We start from the raw sequence: 26,868 nt of genomic DNA, 5'->3' as shown, positions 1-26,868 counted from the left end.
GTACGGTGGCGTCAGGGGCGACACTGAATAGCTGTAGCTTCGGGGAGAGGAACACACATTAAGTCTATTCCTTCATTTCCTTTTCTACCCCGGCCAAACCTTCGAGCCGAAACCGAAAGAAGCCCGGCGTCAGTCCGGAGACTCCTGTTTCCCCCTCCCCCCTTGCCTTTCTTTGCCCTAGTGACGCCGGCATAGCGCCGTCTAGGCCCCGGCTCCTCCTCTGCTGGGCTCCGGACCCTGCCCCGCACCCACCCCTTTCTCCTACGCTTCCTCCTCACCCACCCGGGTCTCTTCCTTTGGAGAGACCGGGAAGTTAAACTTGTAGCCACCCCTCCGTTCTTCCCGTCACCCTCGCCCCCACTTCGGTCCGAAGCACGGCATAGAGGCTGTTGGTGGCTTTGCCACCCCACCCACCCCGGATCGCGACCGTTTTAAGGGACCTGGAATCTTCAGGGTCTCTCCGGGGCCAGTGCAAGTGCTGATCTGCTCCGTTTTTGCAAAAAGGCGCCTGTGTCTGGCACAGCGGTGTGAGACGAAGAGACAATCCTTCCCCGCCGCCCGGATAATCAAGAGTTTTGGCCGGACCTTTGAGCACACACCGAGATAGTGAGGAGCCAGACGAAAAGCACAGACTATGGCGCTGAAACGGATTAATAAGGTATATTGTTGGGACTGAAAGGAATGGGGTCGTGGGAGGAAAGGAAGACCTGGGCCCAGAGGAAATCGTGGGGATGGAAGGGACGTATAACTGAAAATACCTCTTGGGGTTACTTCTTTCATTGGGAGGTGGAAAAAGAAGATATGCTTTATGAAATGAGGTTTGAGACTGGGGAACAGAACACTTGTGGCAAGCGAGGTGTTATTCTATGTCTCATTGGAATCGGTGCTGATTGTGAGCGAGAAAGAGACTTGAGGCGCTTCGATTTTTCTACTCAGAGTCCGATTAAGGTGTTGGAATTGCGGAGAGACGTTCCAGCAGATGTCACGATGCTTCGTATTCTTGGTTCTTCAAAAAATTTTTTTAGTTCTAAGATAAAGGCTCTAGGCTTTCTCGAGGGGAAAAGAAAAGGTAGTAAACTAAGAAATGAGGAGAGCTGTGAGTCCCGAACTTTACTGAGGGTCAGGGTGGAACTCTGGCCTGCTGAAGTGAATGAAACTTGGTCGACTCAGGAAAGGTTACACAAGAATGAGTATGGTTGGGAGGAGGTGGACTGACACAGTGTTGCCACTTCCTATGTTTTGTAGTTGCAGCTTGCACCCGAAGCTAATTTTCCGAGGCACCGGGAACTGATGTAAAAGCCTCTGGAAGCTCCTTTTTTCTTTTGGCTTGGAAGGGGGGATGGCAGTAAAGGGAAACTAGGTGTACCTATTTTTTGCTTCTGCCCATTTAATAACAGCTATAAGAAGGATTGTTTCGCTGCTTGAAATGTGGTTTGATAGTAAATTATCGATCTAAGTTGAGAAAAGGCTAGGATTTCTCAAAGCTCTGGGGGTGAGCGGAACCTCCACCTCCGGTGGTTTAGTCTCATTTTCTTGCTCTAACTTCTGTCCCGCATTTTAAGATGGCGGCTGCTTTAACTGGTTCAGGCCCTTTCCGGCATCTCCTTTCGTAATAATATGAAATAATATTCTTTGTTAAGTGTTAAGTTTTATATCGGATTGGACCCTGCTCTGAGACCCACTGCTCGAAATTTACTTAAATTCATACTCTCAGACTGTATTTACTTTTTGTGTAACTTGTGTATGTGTGCTGTATTTGGTTCTTGCACAATCAAGGAGGGTGGAGTATTTACAGCTAACTTGAAAAAAATGTCATGGAATAAATTCAGCCTTACTAGAAGATAGCACACAAGGGGAGGTTTTAGGATAAAACTTTGGTTTTGATAGGATACTTTATAAAGAGAATTCTACAGAAGGAATGGCAAGGATTTGACTTTACCAAAACAGGCTCAGTGCTGCTTAATTTGCATTTACTAAATATAACTTTGGAGTTTGATTGGCAAAACTGCTGTTTGATGAAAGTTGAAATCTTAACTCTTAAGATAACTAATGCTGAAATTGTATTGTCACTATGGGTTGATGCAGAATACCTGTGTTTTTTGAAATGATAGCAAAGGAAAGGATGAAGACCTTTTTAGGATTTAAGACTTTTAAAGATTATTTTTAAATAATAACCTTTAAGTGACCAGAGGGCAAACTCACATAGGATCCTAGTTTTATTTTACAGCATACTTGAGAACATAATATTCAGTACAAATCAAAATTTTTTGTCTGGAAGTAGTTCAGGCCACTACAGTGGAGAATAATCTCACATTTTTATCCGTGTGGAATAAAACACTTTGAAGGAAGGTCTCATTGATTTTTTTTCTTTTACAGGTGATACCCAGCTGCTGTGACACTACTTTAATGATTTAAAAACTCTAGAGAGGCAGTAACATAATGATAGAGTGTGACCATTGAGGAGAAATGCTTCAATTAGAATTGTAGCTCGGAGCAGATTTATCCATGTGTCTTTATTAGATGGGTATTTGTTATATATTAACAATAAATTCTTGTGTGCCTAGTAGATTTCTAGACACTGGGATGCCAGCAGTAAAAAGAAATCTTAAGTTTTTAGGTATTTTTGAGGACACATGGGTTACTGTGTGGCTTTGAACAGGCCTCTGGCATGTCACTCTTAATAGTTACAAAAGAATACTATTGCTTTTTAATATCAGTGTATAATTCACATGAACAGGTTTGGTTTGTTTTTTAACTATGATTTCTAGTCTAGCAATTAATACCAGCTTATCTCTTGTTCAAACTATTATAAAGAATTATATAAGACTGAGTCTTGACATAAAACACTTTCCAAATTGGAGAACCAGTGTTTCTGGGACATGGTTGATCCAACCTGTAGAAAGTTTTAACTTGTTTGTGGTTTGATATACCACATGTGAAGCTTTTAAAAAATATTCCCAGGTCCAAAAAGTTTTATTGAGGGGACAATTCTGAAGGGGTTTCTTTTTCTTTTAACCTTCCTCTTAAGGAATCAAGTTAACCATTGGTATCAGTATGATTTTTGTTGTGCTTTCACCTACTTTGAATTTATTTGTATCTGAAGTGCCCCAAGACAGATATTGAGATATGTTTATATTCTTCACAAATATATTACTGGAATACTTTGAACCTTTAATAATTTGTTTGATCAAGCCATAGAACAATTTTTTTTCCTTCAGTATGATTTTTTAGTATGGCTATTTCTTAGACCAATCAAATAATCTTACCCTTTGTCTTTTGTTGTAATTTTTATCTGTACCAACCTGTATTGTGGTCGTAAGTAGGTCTATTAGGCAACGAAAACCAAAAAAGTGGGAACTCCAAAATGATTGGTGTTTGGGGCCATAGGTAATTGTACCACTCCCATTAAACAAAATGACTGCAGTACATATGTTTTGAGGATATTTGTAAACTTTACCCAAAATCGAAGATGAACCAAACCTAAAAGAAAACTCATGTTTTCATAATTTACAGTGTGTTATAACTATTTGAAACAAAACTTGTATTAACTAATTTAAAACAAGGAAGTAGGTGCACTTGTATCTCTATTTTGAAATCAGAAAACTGGCACAGATGCTGAGGGGAAAACGCCTAATTTCATATGTGGCAGAGTTGGGATCAAAACCCAGGTCATTTGGTTCCCTAGTGTTCTCTTAACTACTACACTTGTAAATGATCTATTGGGTTTTGTCATTTTAAAAGGTTTACTTTGCATATACCTGCTACTGATAAAAGCCTTTACTATATATTGAACACTTTCTAACTTTGAGTATTAGCTCCATTTTATAAATGAGGTTAACGGGCACAGAGACAGGTTAAGTTACTTATCTAGTCCCATAGCTAGTAACTAAGGTTCAAATCAGATTTCCACCTGAAGTAAGCTTCTCTTACCCATTTGATATTTTAAAAATGGGGATTTCACTACTATAACTAGTTATAACTGATTGGTGTATTAAGAATATATGGGGCTGGGGATGTGGCTCAAGTGGTAGTGTGCTCGCCTGGCATGTGTGTGGCCCGGGTTCGATCCTCAGCACCACATACAAACAAAGATGTTGTGTACGCCGAAAACTAAAAAAAAAAATAAATATTAAAAAATTCCCCCCAAAAAAAACAAACAAAAAAAAAGAATATATGAAAGGAGTGAGTTTAATTTTTTAAGTGCTAGAAACTTCCACGTGTCAGTTAAGTGTTAGAGGCATCTTAAAGTGAGCAAAATACACTTTCTGTCCTCAACCAGTCTACCAGTCTATAAGCTGGATGCACTTGAGTCTTGAGAATGTTTCTTTTATATGGTCCTAAGGTGGTTTTACAGCTGGCTTACTATGCAGGATAGGTGCTTAACTGAGTGATGTGATCATATAATAACCTCATTGTTTAATTTGAAAAATGGTGGCTGATACTATCCCTCTCTTTCATTCTTGTGGCTCATCTGCTACTAATTCTAGTTTTTGTTAATCACATAGATGTAAAGTTGAATACTCTTGCTAGCATTGGGAAAAACTATGTCAGTTCTAAGTTCAGGTGCAACTTGTTATCCAAGATAAAACTCTTGAGGATTTTCAAAAGCATTTTGCTATAATGATTTCTTTCTGTTGAAGAAACTAAATGTTCAAATTCTTAAATCCTAGATTGACTTTTGTACTAGTTTTAAAATAGCAGCTTCTATTAGTGTATACAAATCCGACTGTATATTGTATGTGTGGGTTTTAACAGTTGGATTTTAATTTCAGAATGCTCAGTTTTTAAAGAATAGCTACATAGAGTTTTGAGCTTAACTGAATCATTTTGTCTGAAAACAAACAATTTTGAAATGATTTCTAGGTGATGCCGAAACCCCTCTTATTCTGAATTAAGAACCCCGGTTGTAGAGGATAATAATCTAATCAATATTAACTGGGGCTTAATGCTTAATCAGTGTTGGGCATGATTATCTAGTCCCAGGGGATGAAAAATGAGGAAGACTCGTTACCCAGGAGAATCTCTTTGGAGAAAACAAACATATAAACTTTGTACAACTTCACTTTCAACAATGTGTTAGTAATGTTTAAAAGAAGTTAAGGGGAATCTTGATGTTCATACAAGGTTTGCTTATTACTAAAGATAGGTTTATCTAAACTACTGTACTACTTTGTCATTGTTACTGTATGGCTTTTCTTTTACAAGTACTTGATTCCCCTTGCCAAAACAAATCAGTGTTTTGAAATTGACAAAATTAAACTGTTTTTATTCTCTAACTGGAAATTTTGTCTTGATTTGGTCTTGCTGCCATAGCAATGATCTTACATCAGTATTGAATAGTATAATTATCAGATACATTAATGTCTTACTAGCCAGTTTTCTTAATAAGATTTATTCTCAGAACGGTGTCTTGGCCTTGTTATATGGGGAGGTGAAAAGTTCAATGAACTGTTGTTTTTTTCTGGTACCTGGAATTGAACCCAGGGACATTTATCCACTGAGCCATATCCCCAGCCCTTTTTCATATTTTATTTAGAGGCGGGGGTCTCACTGAGTTGCTGAGACTGGCTTTGAACTTGTGATCTTCCTGCTTCAGCCTTCGGAGCTGCTGGGATTTCAGTGAAGTATTTTTATGCCTTGTTTAAACATCTGAATTGTATCTTCCAGCTACACTTTCATCTTAATCTTATTTTGTATCATTCAGAGACTTTGACCCAAATTTTCATGGCTGAATTTGTCCTATTTAACCTTTGGGATCTCATTGGTGATTCATAATTTCTTTGTTAACTTGTTTCAAGGTATTTATTCATGTTATCCTAACTTTTTTATAATATGGCTAATGTATAATTAGCATATTTTCTACCACTAAATTGATGATTATTTTTGGTTTTTCATGTCCATGAAGTGCTTTATTAGGTTTCAAGGAGTAAAGCTTAGAACCTAATTTTGACTTACTGTCTTGGTCCAGTCCAGATAAGAGGGTCTCAGATAAGACTGGTGGGTTTTTTTGTTATTGTTGTTTTGTTTTTGTTTTGTTTTTGGAGACTATGTCTTCTCTGTTTACCCAGGCTGACCTTGAATTCCTGGGTTCACACAGTCCTCTCTTACTGGGACTGCAAATGCATTCCACCAGGCCCAGCTTGAATAAAGTGGCTTACCTTCAGGGTGATCTAAAGAAAGAAAATTGTATTATTCATTCAAGCCATTCTTGGTATCTTGTCTAATGAATAGAATTTATCTGACCTATAATTAGGACTAAACAGGAAGTTAATGCCTCATCAGTGATGTAATGAGACATTGTGCAGAACCTGTTAATCCCTAAGATAAAAGAAACTTTCAGGATTTCTCAGAAGAAATTACAAATAACATGGATTTTAACCAAGCTAGGTGGCACATGCTTGTAATCCCAGTGGCTCAGGAGACTGAGGCAAGAGGATCACAAGTTCAAAGCCAGCCTCAGCAGAAACAAGGCACTAAGCAACTCAGAACTCTGTCTCTAAATAAAATATAAAACACGGCTAGGGATGAGGCTCAGTGGCCGAGTACTCCTGAATTAAATCTCCAGTACCCACTCCCCCCAAAAAATTATACATATTTTTTAAGTTGTAGGTGGACACAATTCCTTTATTTTTATGTGGTGCTGAGGATTGAACTCAGTGCCTCACGTGTGCTAGGCGAGCGTTCTCCCACTGAGCCACAACCTCAGCCCCCAAAAAATTTTAAAGGGGCTGAATATTGTGTTTCTGAAATCAGGAGTTCTGTGAAAATTGTTAATATCTTAAAGAGTTTTTGCTAAGTATCCTGTTGAAATAGCTGCTAGTAACCATATATTTTTGAGAAGTCCTCCTTCCTGGATATTTGTTCCTATATATGATATACAGAAGTTTCATTAAAAGCTAATAAAAATTATGATAAATTTGATCTTTACATGAACAGTTAAAGCTTTTTTTTTTTTTTTTGGTACTGGGGATTGAACCCAGAGGCACTTTACCACCAAGTTACATCCCCAGCCCTTTTTTGTTTTGAGACAGTATCTCATTAAGTTTACTTATTTGCTGAGGCTGTCCTCAAACTTGAAATTCTCTGTCTCAGCCTCCTTATTGTCTGGGATTATGGGTGTGTACCATTGCACCTATCTGAGTTATAGCATTTATTGTCTGCTGAATGGTCAGCAGAGTGTAAATTCTCAAATTTCAAAATTTCCTTATCACAGCATGTATTCCACTTTGTTCTCATACATACCCTCATTTGATCCAGAATAAAGCTTTGAGGTAAGGGCTGTTGGTTTTGGTTTTGGTATTGGGCATTGAACTCAGGAATGCTTAACCACCAAGCCACATCCCCAGTCCTATTTTGTATTTAGAGAGAGGGTCTCAGTGAGTTGCTCAGCACCTCACTTTTGCTGAGGCTGGCTTTGAACTTTGCGATCGTCCTGTCTCAGCCTCCCGAGCCACTGGGATTACAGGTGTGCATCACCACACCCAGCTAAAGGCTGTTTTAGTACTGAATCAGAAAAGTGGTTTTTAAGTCAAGTCAAATTTACTTCTGAAAAAAATGACTCCTTAATACAAGAGATTAATTTTTGCTGGGTGCTGTGATGCATACCTGTAATTCCAGTGGCTATCGAGGCTGAGGCAGCATGACCACAAGTTCAAAACCAATCTCAGTAATATAGCGGCCCCCTAATCATTTCAGCAAGAATCTGTCTCTAAATAAAATACAAAAAAGGGCTGGGGATGTGACTCAGTGGTGGACTGCTCCTTGGGTTCATTCTCTGGTACCAAAAAAAAAATAGAAAATTAATAAAGAATTAATTTTCAGTAATGGTAAAAGTGCTGATGGGAAATCTGCATGACCTCATTCAGTCCTCTGATGGAATGAAGTGCAAGATGGATAACATAGAATTAGGATAATAAATGATTGTGGAACACCCTGGCAGTAGGGGAAGAGTCCATAAACTTGCTCTTACCGCTATAATTGTATCATTTAAGTTTTGATAAGTTTTGAGGAAATGATAGAACTATGGAGAGGATATTGTTTGCAGAATTATACTTCAGTAGCAGGGTTGATGATAGAAACTTGGTTTTCATTAATGTCTTTGGGTTATGTTGATCTGATATACAAATAATGTTTGTCATTGAAAGTAAGTCTGTAAATGCTCAAGAAACTCAAATGACAGGCATTAAGCTTTAATAAAGGCTTACCTGACATGGCTGCTTTATAGCTTCATTATTCACAAATAATTCTTGTATGTCTGATTATTAAGCTCTTTGATGATAGGGACCTTTTTTTTTCCCCCCCTTTTCCTTCCTTTTTTTTTTTTTTTTTTTTTAAGTCAGTCTTGCTAAGTTGCCTAGGATAGACTCTAATATTTTCAGTAGCTTGGCCTGCTATTCTTATGGTCTATAGTTGGTCACATAACTACTAGTGCCACGCATCATTGAATAAGAGAAATAATAGAGTAGAGAAGCACAAAACATAGCATTATATTTAGACTTAGTTCAATGTCTGTCAGCCTGTTTATATTTTACTTCCGGAAATCAAAGATCTTGCATCCCATCATAATCACAGGAAAGCTCTTCCTCTAAACTGTTTATATACATTCTTGTAGAAATCCCACCAAAGAAATGTTTTCAGGATAAAAATGTGGTGAAATCCATTACTTTTATAAACGTATATGTCCATATGAGAATAAGTTGTACCTGTTGGTTGCCCATTAAATAGATTTTGTTGGTGAACAAATCTGCCGAATTCAGTCTTGATTTTTGCCAGGCTGTCCACCAGGTCTTCAGGAAATAGGCAGACAGTTGAGATTTGTGAATCTGTTGAGGTGAACTAAGAACACATGAGAGCTTTGAGGATCATACCTAGATTAGAAAAAGGTAGAGTGATTTATGACTTTCTTTAGATCTTCCAGGTTTTTAAAAGGAGGTAGCATTTTTCCAAAGGGGTAAAAAGGGCTGGATTCTCACATTGGGTTGTGCCGAAAATTTTAGAAGAAGCAGTTCAGACAGAGAAAGCTGATCCTAAAATGAGAAAATTTCTCTAAAAAGAACATTGTGGGGAAAGAGTTATCTTTTTTATAAGCAGTACAGTTTCTTAGCATTGTACCCTAATTGTATTTTGTTGGTCATTTTTAGTGTTCCTTCAAGATGAGTGAAGCAATAACAACTAGAGTTGTTTAGTCTCCATACTAACTTTGTTTGAGTGGTCTTAATAGTTAGCAAAGAACTCATCTGAATAATGCTCTTCTCCTTGGGGGAGGTATGGTCAGCAGAGTATGAAAATTTTACAGGTGCCATGTGAGAGCTGTTCTTTCTGGACCTAGCCACTCACCCTCTGCTGGAGCAGTGAGCTGGCAATTTCAGTTCTTCAGATAATTTTGTAAATTGTTTTTGTTAGTAAGCCTGTGAAAATTTTAGACTCTAATGTCTTTAAAAATTATTTGAAAAGATGCTTCATTGGAAATTGTTCTCAACTTCTTCAAATAGTTTTCTTTTGAACAATGGAATATAAAATTGTTTTCTCAATTGGCTTTCTTTTTTTAATATATATATATAATATATATATATTCTTAAATACGTCTTCAATGTGGAGCCTTTTTGAAACTTAGTCCTATTTTCTGAGTTGTCTGGCATATATTATATGTGGTTCTACTGAAGCAATGTGTCCTACAGGCGAACTCAATTGTTCCTTTCCCATTTTCAAAGGACTGTAATGTTAAACTGAGTAAAGCAGGAGGACAGGTCTCAGATTTGAAGCCAGGCTGGGCAACTTAGACCCTGTCTCAGAAATATGAGGGGGAAAAGTGCTAGGGATGTAGTTCAGTAGTAGAATGCTTGGGTCTGGCATTTGAAGGTTTTAATCCTCAGTACCACCACTCCCCACCCCCCAGAAATTGAGATTGTTTATTCCTGAGAAAGGGGAAGCCGATCTGAGAGGTATTTTAGAAGACCTCGTTACTATCCCTCTTAAAACATAAAGGAAGTACAATAAAAGTGTTAAATTTTAGATCAAGCATCTACGCAGGTGCTTTAGGACATGATTTAATTTAAAAGTTAAAAAAGAAGCACTTCTCATGTACTGTGGCCAGTACATTAAAAATTCAAACCTGATTTGTCTTTATTAGTGTCTTCCATTTGCCTTTGGAGTAGTCTTTGATATGACTTTTTTTTCATCCCTAATCAACCTTTCCAACCACTCCTTTACTGTGTCCTGTGTCTATGGTTTATCAAACTATAATACTTGTTCAAGCAAATTTTTAAAATCTGTGCTTCCATACCCTTGACTTCAGTTTCTCAGCTTAATGCTGCTTTTGCTTTTTTTCTTTGACTGACTATATGCTTGTTCCTCCTGTCAACCCAACTGAAATGTCACTATTTTAAACCAGGCAAAATTACTGGTTACCTTTTCAGAATTTAGAATGCATTTGTATATTTGTTATTTTAAGCTTGTAGCATGTATATGCATATTTTTTTTCTTTTGCTTTGTTAGCTTAGTTTAGTTTATTTGAGGAGGTAAGTTGTTCATTATTTTACTTACCTTAGTATTTTCAAGCCTAACATGCTTGGCACCCAAAAGGCAATGTTCATATGAATCAATAAATGATTTCATGGCAAAATTTTAGTTTATAGGTTAATATTGCACTTTTCATTTCAGAAGTGGAATTAAATTAACCTTTAGTTTCTGTGGTATAAAACTGTTTATTAGCCAAGGTGCCTGCCTTCTTGTTCCTCTTAATTACATTTTGAGACTTTGCTTAATTTATATTTCTTCCACGTTTCTAGCAATACTCAAACATTACATTGTTTTAGCAAAAAAAAAAAAAAAATCTACATACTTGGTAAAGGGTGCCAGGTAGCACTCTTTTCCTGATCTATTTTTCCTCCTTCTTGGTATAACTGAGATTAAATAAGCCACTTATTAGAAGGAAATTTAATGGTGGTTAATGATCAAAGGAATAGCTGTAGGAACTAGTGCCTACAATTGCAGGGACTTATTGCACATCTTTATGCCAAGTCTGCTTTGTTTTCTCTGTTGCCCAGGCAGTCCCTTTTTCTTTGGCAATTGGCTTCCCCCTGTAGATCCAGTGCACATGTCTGCCTGTAGCTCTGATGAGATGACATCCTTAGAGCTCCAGATTATAGAAGGAAAATTTTGTTTGGAAAATCATGGGCATAGACCAAAGACAATTTGGTCATTGTCCAGACTTTATGTACTTTCCAAACTATTCACCAAAGCCAAGGATGTAAAATTCTTTGGTTTGTCGTGTCCAAATAATTGACTGACCAGTCACCCAGGACTACAGTCACATTTGGAGAAAGGGAAAAACTATAACGAAGAACATCTGTAATGATTTATTCCCCCCCCCCCATTCTCTGGGGATAATATTGTCATGAAAGCTATTTGATATCTCCAAGGTAAGCACTGGCATATCATTGGATTATCATCGGCCACTATTTAAAAGGCAAGAGAGAAAAGTGGTAAGGTCTAAAAAAGCTGTTTTATATTTAAAAGACATTTTACTTTGAGCCTTAGTACATTTTACCTAGGTTATTTTTCTATGTTGAATTTAAAGTATATTTAAATACATGTTTATTAGCTTAATTTTACATCTATTACTTCAGAAATGACTTGAACATAGAGAATTTGGAAAATAAGGTATTTAGAAAATAATGAGCCTAAAATTATGAGAATAAATAGCTGATAATTTCAGATAGCATTAACTATCTGAAATTATACTTTGCATTCTAAAGGAATGATAATGCTAGCACTCATGGTTATTCATAAATGTCAGTGTGCAAGAAAATTATTTCTTGAATAATTTTTTAGAGTTCTTAATTCAAATGTATAGTATGTTCACATTTTAGTTCAGCTTTATATGACCTTTAGTATTTATAATGAATGAAATCATTTCCAGTATTTGGGCCAAACCATCATTAAATTCTTTTATTTAAAAAGTTACTGGGGCTGGGGTTGTGGCTCAGAGGTAGAGCGCTTGCCCAGCATGTGTGAAGCACTGGGTTCTATCCTCAGCACCACATAAAGTAAAATTAAAGACATTGTGTCCACTTATAACTAAAAATATATATATATTTTAAAAAATAAATACAATATATTGTATCCAACTACAACTAAAAAATATAAAAAATATTACTAAATATTTTTCTTAAGGTTTTTTTTGTTTCAAATATGCTTATTAAATAGGTAACTTGGTAAATAAATATAAGAATTTGAATAATGTCAATAGTTTTCACACTGATTGTAGTAATACGCATTTAGATGCTTAGCAGGCATTTTAGACAGCTCAACCTAATGATTTATCACATGGCCCAAAGATTTAAATGAGCTATGGCTAGTATTTGTGGTCTGTGTACAAAACAGGTTTTGCTCTTGTGTAATAAAGAAGTTAATTGTGGGCTTCACCTAGGAAATCTTACCTTTTAAAATAGGCAGTGTATATAGGGTCTGCTTGTTAAGTGCATTATGTGCTAGGTCAGTACTTTAAGTCTCATTGTCTCAAAACTTGTGTTAAAATAGACATTCCTATTTTATAGATGAACAAATAGTTGGCCTGAGTTAGTTTACAAGTGAGACTTTAGACTGATACTATGTGGTGGGAAATATACTCATGTCTTTACTTCATAATGCTGTCTTTTGAGTATTAGCAATGTTTATGTAAGATGCACTGGGATTTTAATAGTATACTTTGAAATTTGTATTTTTATCCTTTGTATGGGAAAGGGGGGAATAAGTTGATTTGGAGATAGCTTTTTTTAATATTTTTTTAGTTGTTGATGGACCTTTATTTTATTTATTTATATGCAATGCTGAGAATCGAACCCAGTGTGTCACACATGCTAGGCAAGCGCTCTACCACTGAGCTACAACCCCAGCCCTGGAGATAACTTTTTAACCTTAAAATGGACTTTGTTTTTCATGTGCTTCGTAAATAAAGAGGGAACTAAAGTTGCCCAAGTCTTTTTAGTTTCTGATTTTGTTCCCCAATTAAACAGTACAACTTACAAGTTTTGGAATCTGGGAAAATGTTCTTATCAGACTGGGCTTGATTCTAATCTATAACAAAGTATATGACTTTGTAGATGGTATAATGTTTGTAGATGATATTAAAATAGATTGCCATTTAATAAAGGTTTGGGTGATCATAGGGTTGGCAGATGAATGCTATGGGACATGATCTAGCCTATAAGAACCCATTTATTGATTAATGGATAGCTGCGGGAAAAGTTTTTCAGATGCAGGTTAAGCATTAGAAATCTGAAGTGCTCTAAAATTTAGAACTTTTTGAGCACCACATGATGGCACCAAGTGTATTATTCCACACCCAATCTCATGTAATAGGTCACAGTCAAAATGCAGGTATCACTAATAATGTATCAGATTACCCATAGGTTTTTTATATATATATATATACATGAAAAGTAAATGAATTCTGTGTTCCGACTTGGGAGGGGACCCATCCCCTAAATGTGTTTAGGGTTAGGGAAGATGTTCAAAAATATGGAATCAAAATACTTCTGGTTCCAAACATTTCACATAGAGTTAATCTACCTGTGGTGGTTTGGCTGTTATTTACTATTTTGTTTATCTAGTATATAATATTTTTTGAAAGTGAAAAGCATTTAGTTTTTTTTTTTTTTTTTTTTTTTTTGCATTTAGTTTTTTCTTAAAAAAAAATTTAGAAGTATTTGGAATGAATTTTCTTCAAATTTTTAGTATCTTGAATATTTGAGAGTATATTTACATGTCAAGCATTAGGGGCTGTTCTTCCCCATCTTAAAAAGAAAGATATTTGCTCTTTTCTTCCTGTGATGTTTATTGTAGCAAAGTTGTACGTATAGTTGAACTATATGTATAGTTGAACTATACATACTAGATATAGTTTGATCACTGCTTTTTAAAGTTGTTTTTTGTTTGTTTGTTTGTTTGTTTGTTTGTTTGATTTAAGAGAGAGAGAATTTTAATATTTATTTTTTTAGTTTTGGGCGGACACAACATCTTTGTTATATGGCACTGAGGATTGAACCCGGGCCGCACGCATGCCAGGCGCGCTACCGCTTGAGCTACATCTCCAGCCTTAAAGTTTGTTTTTTGTTTTTGCTTTTAATTTTCAGGGTGCCAGATCCATTTCTTAATGTTGAATTAAGAATTTACTATTAGGACTTTTTCTGTAAATCCAGAACACACTCACCAATTCTAATGACTTGGAGTATTTATATAGTGATAATGTTTATTTTTAGCATGTTCTCCCCAACCTAAAGTGTATATGTACTTTTCTAATTGACTCTTCACTTGGGTGTCTTTCAGTGTTATCTCTATTTAAGCTACACAAGAAGTTGAACATTTTACTTAGGGCTGATTTCATGCTTTCTTTGCGCAGGCCAATAAATCTTATGGGCAACATCATCCCTTATCTTTCCCTGTCGAGTCCGTCAACAAAAATAGTTCAAGGCCAGGCATGGTGGTGCATACCTATAATCCCAATATTGTTGAATTGTATAGTTTCTTAAAATATTTTATTGATCAAATTGTTTTTGGGGGCAGAACTATTAAATAGGTATATTTTAAAAAATTGTTAGCTGTTTGATATCCATCTGTTAATGTTATGAAGATGGCAGTTCTTTGGAGGCTAGTAAGGTTTAAATTCATATCCTCTATTGACTCCTGTCTCTAGAACCAGTTTTGCAAAAGAAAATAAGCTTAGAACATATCCTGTTAAATGGAGAATAGTCTCATTTTTTTTTTTTTTTTTTTTTTTTAGTGTAGGAATGACTATTTTAGCCCAGATGCTTTAACATTTGCATTCAGAATGCTTTTCTTTGGCAAAGATTTTTTTCTATAACAAAACCATTCTATAATTAGTCTTCATTCTTATCAATGTTTCACCCAGTTTGAATTTTATATTGTAAACGATCTCAATTTTATTCCATACTGGTATAGAATACAAACTTAACCAGTTAAAATAGGAACTCCAACAATAGAGCTTTCCCATAAATTGAAATATTTAAAGCACAGTTATAGACTTGTATTCTCTTGGATCTTTTATTTAGTTTCTCAGTTTTGTAAGGAAAAATTTGAAACATCTTCTAGTTTTGAAGCTTTCTTCAATTATTCCAATTTGCTACATGCTTAAAAGTGGGGTTTTTTTATATCAAGTTTATTGAGTGCCTATTTTAAAGATTGCCAACAGACACTGAAAAAACATAAATAAAATTTAGGGGATTAATTTTATCTCCCCCTAAAGTCAGTGCCAGAATGGGTGGGGCCTTTATGTCTGTTTATATAGGAGTTCTTCAAACAACTGAAACTGATAGGATTTGTATTCACCAGCAGATTTTCACATATTTTATGGTGTACTCATTCAGTATATATTAAATTGTGAATTTTTGGCAAGCATTGCATTTCTTCCTGTTGGTATGTACCACCCCTAATCCCATGAATAATTCTTCTGAAATTTCTTAATTTAAGAGAATATCTAAATTTTAAAAAAATGTTAAATTTGCATTATAATTGATTCACAATAAAATTAGGGTTTTTTGTTTTTGTTTGGTAGTAAAAAATTGAATCATCTACCACTGGCTACATCCCCAACCCTTTAAGTTATTTGTATAGCTGCTGTTCTACAGATGTAGTCAACATAGCAGCCATAGTTTTATATCTATATGATCACAATTAAGGAATACAGAATTGTAGGGTTTCTTATTTGTTTTGTGGGGGTTTCTTTGAACTCGGCTCTCTCCAACTGAGCTACATCCCAATCCTTTTTATTTTGAGACATTGTCTAAGTTTCCTGCCTCAGCCTCCCAAATTGCTGGAATTACAGGCCTGAACCACCAAGCCTGTTTTAGAGTTACATTATTACTGGAATAATGAAATAGTTGTTATACTGAGCAAGAGCTTTGACTAGTCAGGCGGGGCTGGCTGCCCACCCTCTCATTCCCATGTTTACTCATAACCCTGCCAACTCTCCGTTCAGAGGCCACTACCTAGCATACCTGACTGGTATTAAACTCAAAGTAGCCAGCAGAAATAGCAGTGTCATACTTCCATTTACCAAAGGCTGGAGGAGTGGGCTGATAAGTCATTTGTAAGTGGGTCTACTTTGTTATCAGTGAGCCCTGTATTCTGTCTTTAAAAAGGAGGAAGTGTTTATCTTTAATCTGAAATAACCAGGAAAAGAAGTTTTCTAATCTTGCACATTTGAGCATATGTTAGAACTCTGGCCACTGAGAATCTTCTAGTGGATGAAGACAAGGCAGAATCTATAGGACTGCAAAGTGAAGATCTACTAAACTCACTCTGGCTTATTTGAATGTAGCTAATAGATATGTTAAAAAAGAAAATCTAGAACAAAATGTAAACCAGATGGCTTAAAGCATTAATTGATCACATGGTAAAACTTTCACATCTGAGGGCTAGGAATCATCATTTTTTTGTATGTCTAGTACGTGGGGTTATAATAAATACAGGGCTGGATGTACAAGTGTTTTATCAAAGATCAGAGTTGGGAAAAAATATAACCAATATGTATATTTATTTCCATGCAGTTTGATTCCTGTCCTTAGTGAATAAATTTTTCTGATAGATTAAGTGAAAGAGAAGATTAAACATTTAAGAGCTGTGAATGTATCAATAACATTAAATTGTTGCAGTGGACAGATTATTCTTTATCTTTTAAAATTAGGTGTTGTGTGGTGGTGTGCCACTGGAATCCCAGCTACTACTTGGGAGGCTTAGGAAGGCTTGAAGAGGCTGTCTGAGCAACATTAATCCACTGCAACCCTCTTTAAAAAAAAAAAAAAATTCCTTTGGACTGAGGATATATTTAGTTCCTTACAGAATTTTAGTGTCATACAAAATTTGAAAGTACTTAAAAGTATTAATGGAAGTGCTTTCCTAGGAGGTGTGAGGCCCTGGGTTCAATCCCCAGCACAAAGAAAAAAACATAGGAACTTGTTTTGCTTTCTAGCTCTTTAGGTTTTTGTTGTTGTTGTTGTCTTTTTGTTGGCTCCTGGCCTTGTCCTTTTTTTTTTTTTTTTTTTTTTAGTTGAACCACCATATCATCTTTATTTTAACGTGGTGCTGAGGATCAAACCCAGGGCCTCACACATGCTAGAAAAGTAGTTATTCTAGAGAGAATTTTAGGAACAGTTAAAAGGTTGATGTAATGAGCGTGCACAGTGGCATATTACCTGTGATCCCACAGGGCTTGGAAAGCTGAGGCAGGAGGATCTCAAGTTCAAAGCCAGACACTAAGCAACTTGGTGAAACCCTATCTCTAAATAGAATTCAAAATAGGGCTAGGGATGTGGCTCAGTGGTTGGAATGCCCCTGAGATCCATCCCTGGTACCCTTCACCCTCAAAAAAGGGATGGGGGGGGATGAAGGTAATGAGATTCAACCTGAGGATACTTAGCCCTGTGAGGGTTGTGGAGTTTTCAGTTGGGTTTTTTTGGGGGGTCTGGGGGAGGTTTAGATTTGAACCCAAGGTCTTGTGCATGACAAGTGCTCTTCATAAGAGTGCTCTTCACATCCTAGCCCTTAATTTATTTTCAGAAATGCTAAGTTTCCTGGACTGGCCTTGAACTTGGCAATCATCCTGCTTTAACCTCTCAAGTATTTGGGATTATGGGTTTGTACCACCAGACCTGGCTTTTGTGAGATTTTTAAAGTGGAAAATAGGGTTGGTGGATTTTGTAGATGCAAGTGTGGTTCAGGAAGAACTGTGGATTTAATACAAATAAAAGGGCCTCTGATCTGGTCTTGATGTTCAGTTCTGCTTTGTCTGGGTTCTTAAAGCTGTTAAGAGATTTGTAAGAAATCAGCTTTTGGGACTGGGGATATGTGGCTCAAATGGTAGCGCACTCACCTGGCATGTGTAGGGCACTGGGTTATGTGGTTCGATTCTCAGCACCACATAAAAATAAAGATATTGTGATCACCTAAAACTGAAAAAAAAATAAAATAAAGAAAAGAAATCAGCTTTTGTTTGTATAATAAAAATTTTAGGGGCTGGGGTTGCAGCTCAGTGGTAGAGTGCTTGCCTCACATGTGTGAGGCACTGGGTTCAATTCTCAGCACCACATATAAATAAATGAGTAAAATAAAGGTCCATCAACACTAAAAAAAATATATTTTAAAAAAATTTGATACCGGTATATAATACTTTTAAGAACCCTAACCAAGATGTTTCAGCATGTGTCTGTTAAATAAATATGCTTACCATGTTCTAGGAATCAGACTTAAGGTTACTTATGTTTTATTTCTCCTAATAGACTAGTATTTGATAATTGTGATTGCATTGTCTTAAAAGAATGGCCTCACTAAGAAATCAGGAATGGTGGCATATGCTAGTAATACCAGTGTTCCGGAGTCTGAAGCAGGAGGACTGGGAGTTTTTTGCCACTGAAGAAATTTAGGAGAACTTGTGTGAAAATAAAATTTTAAAATAAGTTGGAATTGGGGGCCTGGAATTTAACTCAGAGGTAGACCACTCCTGGATTCAGTCTCCTTAAATTAAAATTACATGACAATTTTCTGTTTTGGTGTAGGAACTTAGTGATTTGGCCCGTGACCCTCCAGCACAATGTTCTGCAGGTCCAGTTGGGGATGATAGTAAGTAATTTCTAAATTAATTTTTTTTAATATGACCAACTTCAAAAAAGCTTTTGTATTTTGGGATAATGCTAAAGAGTTTTTTTCTCCCCCCTTTTTCTAGTGTTTCATTGGCAAGCCACAATTATGGGACCTGTAAGTATTAAGACTTTTAAAGTTTTCCTTATAATTAAAAATTCAGCATCAGTCTGATTATAAATTTTTAAATTTAGTTCATAGGTTTATTTTATTATGTAGTGTATTCTGGTTTGGTTATACCATAATTGTACTACTTTTGAAAGAAATAGAATATTGTACTTGTTACATGTACATTGTGTATCCCTGTGTTCAGTTTTGTAGAGTATAAGCATCTCTTTGGATCTACCAAATCTCTCTTTGCCTTAATTTCAGTTTTCCTTCATAGCAATGTGAAGCACTGGCATTGAACTTCTTATTACTTAGACAATTTACTGGCTCTGTTTCTATTATGAATTGTTACTCAAAGATCTTACCCTGTTCCTGTAGTTGCCAGGAATCTAGCTTACTTGTATTATTTTTATATTCAATTTCTTACAGAATTTTAGTCTCATACAAATTTGAAAATACTAGGCAGAAAGTGATATTCTGAATAGAGCAAAATTCCTTTCTATCCTGATAAGAATCTATAGGCTGGATAATTGAAAATTCAGAATTATGGATACCATCTAAGAATTTCAGAATATTAAAGCGCACTAAAACATCCTGGGTTAAGATTGTATCTTCCACAAATTCTTAACATTTTTCCCCCTTAACATAGAAGGAACTTTCTAAGTTTCTTGTATATTATACTGAAAACTTTCTGCTTCCATTTCCTTTTCCTAATTTTATTTAACGCCAGTAATATGCTAGATGGGAAAAGGGTCATTAAACATATAAGTTTTTATGTAAGCAAGCACACAAATTTAGATGTCAGCTTTTAAGTAGTTAACTGTATCTTTAGAGTGGAATGCATCAGTGCTTTGTTTTGGTTTCTGAATGCATCTTATGACAGAGTATCACATTATAATGTAAATAATATCTTATTTTTTGACTACGATTACCCTATATGGTTTGTATTTGTGAACCAAAACAATAAAGCAGGCAGTGTGGTAGCATAGTAATCCACAAATTGTGGATTTGCTTGGGAGAACTAGATAGTAGCAAAATCACATTTGCTTCAGAGTGCTTTTTAGGTCAGTTAAGGTAATGGTAGTATCATAGAACTAAAGATTTCTTTCTCAGTAAATGTAGCATGTAATTTAAGTTTCAGTAAAGAGTAGCTGCTGAATTTTAGTCAAGAAGTGCTCTGTATCATTAGAAGTTATATGGCAAAAATTTTTGTGTATAGGGGCTGGGATTGTGGCTCAGTGGTAGAGCGCCCACCTAGCATGCGCAAGGCCCTGGGTTCGATCCTCAGCACCATATAAAAACAAATGAATGGAATAAAGGTATGGTGTCCAACTACAGCTAAAAAAATAAATACTTTTTTTAAAAATTAAAAAATTGTGTATAATAATAGTACATATAATTAAGAATCACAGATACGGATAAAAACTAAAATTCTTTGAAAGATTTGACAGATCCTTGCTAGTTAAGTGGTTTTTTAAATGTTTGAATTTTTTGTACTATATTAAGGGTAGTTACCAATGAGACTTCATACAAAGAGAAGAAATTAACTTTCTTTCTTACTGCTTCTAATATTTGCATGTCTAATTTTTTCTTCAATTGGAAGTGGAGTTGGCAGAAGGTGATATGTTTGAAAGTATTTGGAGAACCACACTAACCTCCATCTAATTGTGACAGTTATAAAAGATAGAACTGTCTGAATATTAGCTTGAGTGTAACTACAAAAGCCATCTGAAGTAAAATCTGTCCATAAGAATTATTTTACTGATCCACAAAGATCAATTTTAAATGTATTATGTCACTTTCTACAAAGGTTAACTATATGTGAAATTTTCCCTTTTTTCCTTTTTTGGTAGTGGGGATTCTGCAGAGGCACTTTACCACAGCTTTGCATTTCCAGTTCTTCTTACTTTTATTGTGAGACTGTCTCAACTAAGTTGCTTAGGGCTATGCTAAGTTGCTGAGGCTGGCCTTGAACTTGGGATCATCCTGTCTAGGCCTCCCAAGTCCCTGGGGATTATAGGCATACACCACCACCCAGTTTTTACCCTACTCTTTAAAGATCTTCAACTATATTAAGAGGGAAGTATAAGTATTAAATAAGGTAGATGATTGTAATTAGTAAATAGCCAGCAAATTGGGTTAATGTATTGACTATTGGGAATAACGTTTCAAATAAGGGAAAGAAATAGGAGATATAATGGAATCACTTTAACACTAGGACAGAGATAATTGGAAAGGAAAGCCAGAATAATAGCAGAAATACCAGTACTAACATCTTGAACTAAGGTAGTGGCAGTGGGCATATGCATAAAGGAGAGGCAAATTCAAGAAATTTTGAAGTTCTTTAGGACTGGGTAACCACTGTGAATGAGTCAGATGAAAGGAATAATCAACTGCAAGATCCTGGTTTATAGATTTCTATTGTGATTTACTGTTGATAGGAAAAATAGTGTTGAAGAGATTAGGAGTTTGTGTTTTGTATATGTGATGAGATATCAAGTAGATTGAATAGACATTTGAATGAATGCCAAGGAATGAATATGACACTAAGGGAAACTTCGAGAGTATGCAAAATATATGTGGGTGGGAGTTAGAAGCAAAAAATGATCTCTAGGAATACCAACATTTCATGATTGCCACAGAAGGAATAAAAGACACCAGGGGGGCAGCAACTAGGACTAACGGGATAGAAGGATTCTACAGAAAAGATAGAATATAAGTTCTGTTTCTAAGATTACAATAATCAAAGTATTTCTTCTTTTAGTTCCTTTGTTTTTGTTTTGTTTTTCTTTATAGTTCCTGTCTCTTTTTTTAATATGGCCTTGTCTTTAAGTCTGTTTTACTTTTTTCCTCTTTGATGTGGTGGAATTTTAATGTAACATGGAAATGCTAAGCTGCTTTTTTTTTCTTTTCCTTTCTTTTTTAAACAAGTAAAATGAAATTTGGCTTTGCCTAAATTGCATCATTGAGTTCTTTGTTCAGAAGCAGTCAGACATAACCCTTGATTGTGTGAAACTGGAAAATGAAAGTTAAACAGAGCATCTGAAATGGGGTTTTGAGAAAATTTTATTTAGTATGTAGGACCATCACAAAATTATTAATTATTTATATAGTAAAAACTTATTGTCTACATGCTATATAATATAGCCATATTATTTAACAAAGATATGCTCATCTAATAAATTTGTTATATTTTGGGTGCCTTGCTTTGAATTTTTTTCCCCTTTTTTTACATTTTATTTGCTATTTTAGATATACATGACAGTAGAGTGTCATTTGACATACATACATATGGAGTATTACATTCTAACTAGGATCCCATTCGTGTGGTTGTACATGATGTGGCATTTCACTGGTGATGTAGTTATATATGAACATAGAAAAGTTGTGTCTGATTCATTCTACTCTTTCCTATTTTCATCCCGCCTCCCTTCTCTTCAGTTCCCTTTGTCTAATCCAGTGAATTTCTATTCTTCTCTCCACCCTCATTTATTTTGTTTTAGTATCTGGCATATCTCAGAGTACATTTCAGCCTTTGGTTTTTTGGGGATTGATTTATTTTACTTAGCATGATAGTCTCCAGTTATATCCACTTACTGGCAAAAGTCATTCTTTATTATGGCTGAGTAATATTCCATTATGTATATATACACATCATATTTTCTTATCCATTCAATGTATTGAAGGGCACCTAAGTTCTTTGGGTATATATTGAATGGGATAACTGGGTCAAATAAATGGTGGTTTTGGTTTTATTTATTTCCTCTATTATTCCTGGGTGTTGCTTTGTTATTATAGGTCTTTTTAATTAAATTTTATAGGACTCAATAGTAGCTTACTCTTTTTATTGCTTTCATTGGTTGTCCAATTTTCTTTTTTGTGTGTGTGTGGTATTGGGTATTGAACCCAGGGGCATTCTGTCACCAAGCCATTTTTGAAACACGGTTTCACTAAGTTGCTGAGGCTGACCACAAACTTTGGATCCTCCTGCCTCAGCTTGCCAAGTCACTGGAATTATAGGCATGCACCATTGTGCCCAGCAGGATTTATACATTTCTTTGAACCTGATTTTTCACCAATAATTAACTTCTTTCTTTTGAACCCCCTGTGTATTTCATTCACATTTCATATCTATAACATTTTATTGTGTGTATTTTATGGGTCTTGGTAACAGAATTTTAAGTCTGTCAAGATTTAAAAAAATCATTTTCTGTGATCTTTTCACGTATCTAGCATGTAGTGGGGAGTTAATAATTATTTTTCTGAGGAGTTGGAATTGATAAGCTATATTCTAAAAGTGTCAGATCTATGAAAGTTTTTATTTGCCTGATAAAAGTGTGTTGGTTGGTGTATGCCCGTAATTCCAGGGACTCAGAAGGCTGAGGTGGGAAATTTGAGGTCAGCCTGGGCAACATGATGAGACCATGTCTCAAATTAAAAAAAAAAAAAAAAAAAAAAAGAATTTTTTTAACTTGTTTTTGTCTGCTTTTTTTAACATACTTAATATTTTGCTTTCTAATTTCTGTAGTCTGACCAGTACATGATACTGTTTGTAAGCTTTATTATTGTTAAGTGTACTTTTTCATTTATGAGAATTTGGATCTAGAACACTAGTGTTTCTGGATACCTTTTCCCAATATTCTGGAAATTTGTAAAATGGGATTTAAATAGGATTCACTATATAGTAATTTTGATTTTATATTTTTTATTACTATGAACTGAGTTTTCTTGGAATAATTTAGATTTCTTCATTTCTGTGTAAAGAATAGATAATATTATTTAATATTATTATTTAAATTTTTTTTTAATTTTAAGCATGTTTTTCTCTTCACAGAATGACAGCCCATATCAAGGTGGTGTATTCTTTTTGACAATTCATTTTCCTACAGACTACCCCTTCAAACCACCTAAGGCAAGTATTTTCCCTTAGTAAAGATTTATGCTTTGTTTTAGAGGAATCGAGCTTTCATGGAAATAAAAGTTCTGTGTGATTGAGGCTAAGCTTGAATGAGAATAATTTAAATTGAATATAATAGATGGTGTTTAGTTTAAAAAGCTGGAGTGATTTGAACTTTATAAATGGGTATACAATTTGCTTTGTCATTAATATTGCAAGATTCACATATACCATGTGGAAGTGTTTCCTTGATACTTGTACACTGATTTGGATTATTGGTCCTATTGGCTTGTAAAAAAACAGATTCAGTTTCATATGTGCACATAATGCATTGCAATTTCACATTACTTTGGTTTCACTATATGACTAAGAGTTGCTTAAAGATAAACAGTGGTACAATTCTTCTGAAATATTTCTGATATTCAAATTTTTATTATGTACAGTGAAAATGCAAAGTTCAATATGTACATGTATCACTGATTTTAAATGAGCTGTAAGTTTTGGTTATACCAAAACCTTATATTTTAATGAGTATTAAATATCTTTGTGTTCCTTTGACACTTAACAATATGGTAACATCAAAGTTAAACAGTAGGGCTCAGTGGTATGCACCTGTAATCTTAGGAGCTCAGGAGTCTGAGACAGTAGGATTACAAGTTCAAAGCCTGCCACATTAACTCAGCAAGGCCCTAAGCAATTTGACCTGTCTCAAAATAAAAGGCTGGGGATATATAATATAGTTCAGTGGCAAGCTGCCCCTAGGTTAAATCTCCAGTACTCAATAATAAATTAAAAACAGTTAATCTTCAGAACTTTTCACCATATTTTAGTAATGAAATTTTTTGCCCCAAAGTTATATTTTTAATTTTAATTAAAAGAAGGAATCATTTGGGGTTCATGGTCAGAATGTAAAAGTCAGTTTTGATAATTTTTGGTAATTTTATGTGCATAAATTAAGTTGTATTGATTCAGTTTGAAATATTTTAAGCCTTGCTTTTAAAGTTTTAAGTTTAGAATGCTTGTTTTTATTTGGATAAAATACTTAGGTTTTTTTGTTTGTTTTAGGTTGCATTTACAACAAGAATTTATCATCCAAATATTAACAGTAATGGCAGCATTTGTCTTGATATTCTAAGATCACAATGGTCTCCTGCTTTAACTATTTCTAAAGGTAAAATACTTGTAGTAGAATAAACTTGAGCTACTCTGATGTTCTAATAATTACCAGGAGTTTAATCTTTAAATCTACTTACCTGAGTATTTTTATTTCAACATTGTGTTTATAAGGTTAGAAGGGATTAGACTTACATTATTTTTTACTCTTTTATCAGTGTTAGTTAAAGAGATTATGTTTGAAAAGTTGCCCAATAAGTTCCCTTTAAATAAATTTCTAGTCACATGTTATGGAACCTTGATTTAGGTGTTTCTTACCTAGGATTGTTAGTCTAAAACCGTGGAATCTTGGGAAAGTCTCTGGATCAGTTTGGATCTACTTTGAGTAGGAAGTTTATTATGTGACATATCTTTTTTTTTTTTTTTTTTAAGAGAGGGAGAGAATTTTAATATTTATTTTTTAGTATTTGGTGGACATAACATCTTTGTTTGTGTGTGGTGCTGAGGATCGAACCCAGGCCGCACGCATGCCAGGCGAGCGCGCTACCTCTCGAGCTACATCCCCAGCCCTATGTGACATATCTTTAACAGGTTGTCCATACTGCAGGAATGTCACAATAGAGTGGTGCTGGTTTTAAGTTGTTTCTTTTTTGAGTGACTCTGGAAGCATTTTATATCTTTTTCACCCCACAAATAAAATCACCTATGCACAAAACTTAAGAGAGGGAAGAAAGTATGTCTTTTTAGTTTCAGTTTGGGGTGTTAACTTGCCATTCCTTAGGTACATAGAATTAGGTTTTTAATGTTACTAATTATGACTTAAGCATATTTTCAGATAGTCGTACATCTTAACTTTTTATGAATAAACCATAAGTTTGGTAAATGCAAAGTGAAATAGGTGTATTTGAAGGGAGGACAAAAAAAATACATGGATTTTAAGTGACAAATTCCAGTCGAGTCACTACTGCTGGGATGTATTCCTTTCAAGTTTTTAGTTATAATTGGACTTAATAACTTTTTTTTTATGTGGTGCTGAGGATCAAACCCAGTGCCTTTGAACATGCGAGCCAAGCGCTCTACAACTGAGCCACAACCCTAGCCCCATCTGAGATGTATTCTGATGCTGAAAACTTTTTTTGTAAATGCAATTTGAATTGGTGGTGTGGTGGTTTGTCTTTTAGTGACTTGCTTTTTTGGCATTCTTATTTGCTAAATTATTATTTTATCACATCAGTCGTAATTTAATATTGTAAGTTACTATGTAGCTGGGTACTCTCTGTTGTGTAATTTTATATGCTCCCCCATGCATTTGGATTTGAAATAAATTGTATTTACTTCTGTCAACAAAAATTTTTCGTTTACATGATGGTCAATTTTTTCTCATGCTGCTGCTTTAAGCATTTTGATCTTATAGTCTCATAACAATACCTGTCTACTGACTGGCACATAACAGGTACTCAAAATGAATGACATCTATGGTCCTTAGTGCTATCATCTACTAAGTTGGTATGTTAAAAGGTCAAGTAATAACTAGAACTGTGAAGACTCACTTTGTCCATGAGAGCTTGGCATTATTTTACCAATACTCTTGGGAGTGTGGTCTCTACCTTACAGAGAGACAAGGAGACAAAAACCTTTGAGGAAATGAAGTTTGTAGTGCAGATTCTAAAGTTCTGTTGACAATTATTCAAACTCCTGATGCTATTATGTAACATACATTTATTTTCTTTACAGTTCTTTTATCCATTTGTTCACTGCTATGTGATCCAAACCCAGATGACCCTTTAGTGCCAGAGATTGCACGGATCTATAAAACAGACAGAGATAAGTAAGTATGCAATAGTATTAGGAAAGCTATTAAAAGGTTCTTAATGAGACAGGCTTATATTCTGTTGTAAGTTGTGGCGCTTGCAGGAAGACTTGATGCTTGTTTTCTGGTAAGATAATTGTTAAAATGTGCCCCAATCTAGTTATTAAAAATGCGTTATTTTTTAAAAAACCAGATTTCAGTATATGTGACAATGAATAACCCCTTCAGGTTTTCTTTTTCTGATACGTTAAGCACTTTTGTCATTTTACTCTCAAGTTTGAGGGAA

At 35.1% G+C, this 26,868-nt stretch overlaps 1 protein-coding gene across 2 annotated transcripts in view; it reads left to right on the top strand.

Annotated features, from left to right (window-relative positions):
• The first annotated feature begins 6 nt into the window (after positions 1-6).
• The window catches only part of Ube2d3 (ubiquitin conjugating enzyme E2 D3), a 30,156-nt gene continuing 3,294 nt past the window's right edge, over positions 7-26,868 (top strand). The window contains exons 1-6 of one of the 2 annotated variants that reach the window (XM_048813670.1): positions 7-658; positions 18,573-18,636; positions 18,740-18,771; positions 23,597-23,674; positions 24,725-24,830; positions 26,507-26,600. In XM_048813670.1, the coding sequence (XP_048669627.1) occupies positions 635-658; positions 18,573-18,636; positions 18,740-18,771; positions 23,597-23,674; positions 24,725-24,830; positions 26,507-26,600 (398 nt within the window). In that variant the 5' untranslated portion in view covers positions 7-634. The remainder of the gene's footprint in view (positions 659-18,572; positions 18,637-18,739; positions 18,772-23,596; positions 23,675-24,724; positions 24,831-26,506; positions 26,601-26,868) is intronic. The other variant, XM_015484605.2, reaches the window with a different exon arrangement.

Source organism: Marmota marmota, unplaced genomic scaffold, assembly GCF_001458135.2.
Source record: "Marmota marmota marmota unplaced genomic scaffold, marMar, whole genome shotgun sequence".
Taxonomy (NCBI): Eukaryota; Metazoa; Chordata; class Mammalia; order Rodentia; family Sciuridae; genus Marmota; species Marmota marmota.
This window is presented reverse-complemented; position numbering and strand designations above follow the sequence as displayed.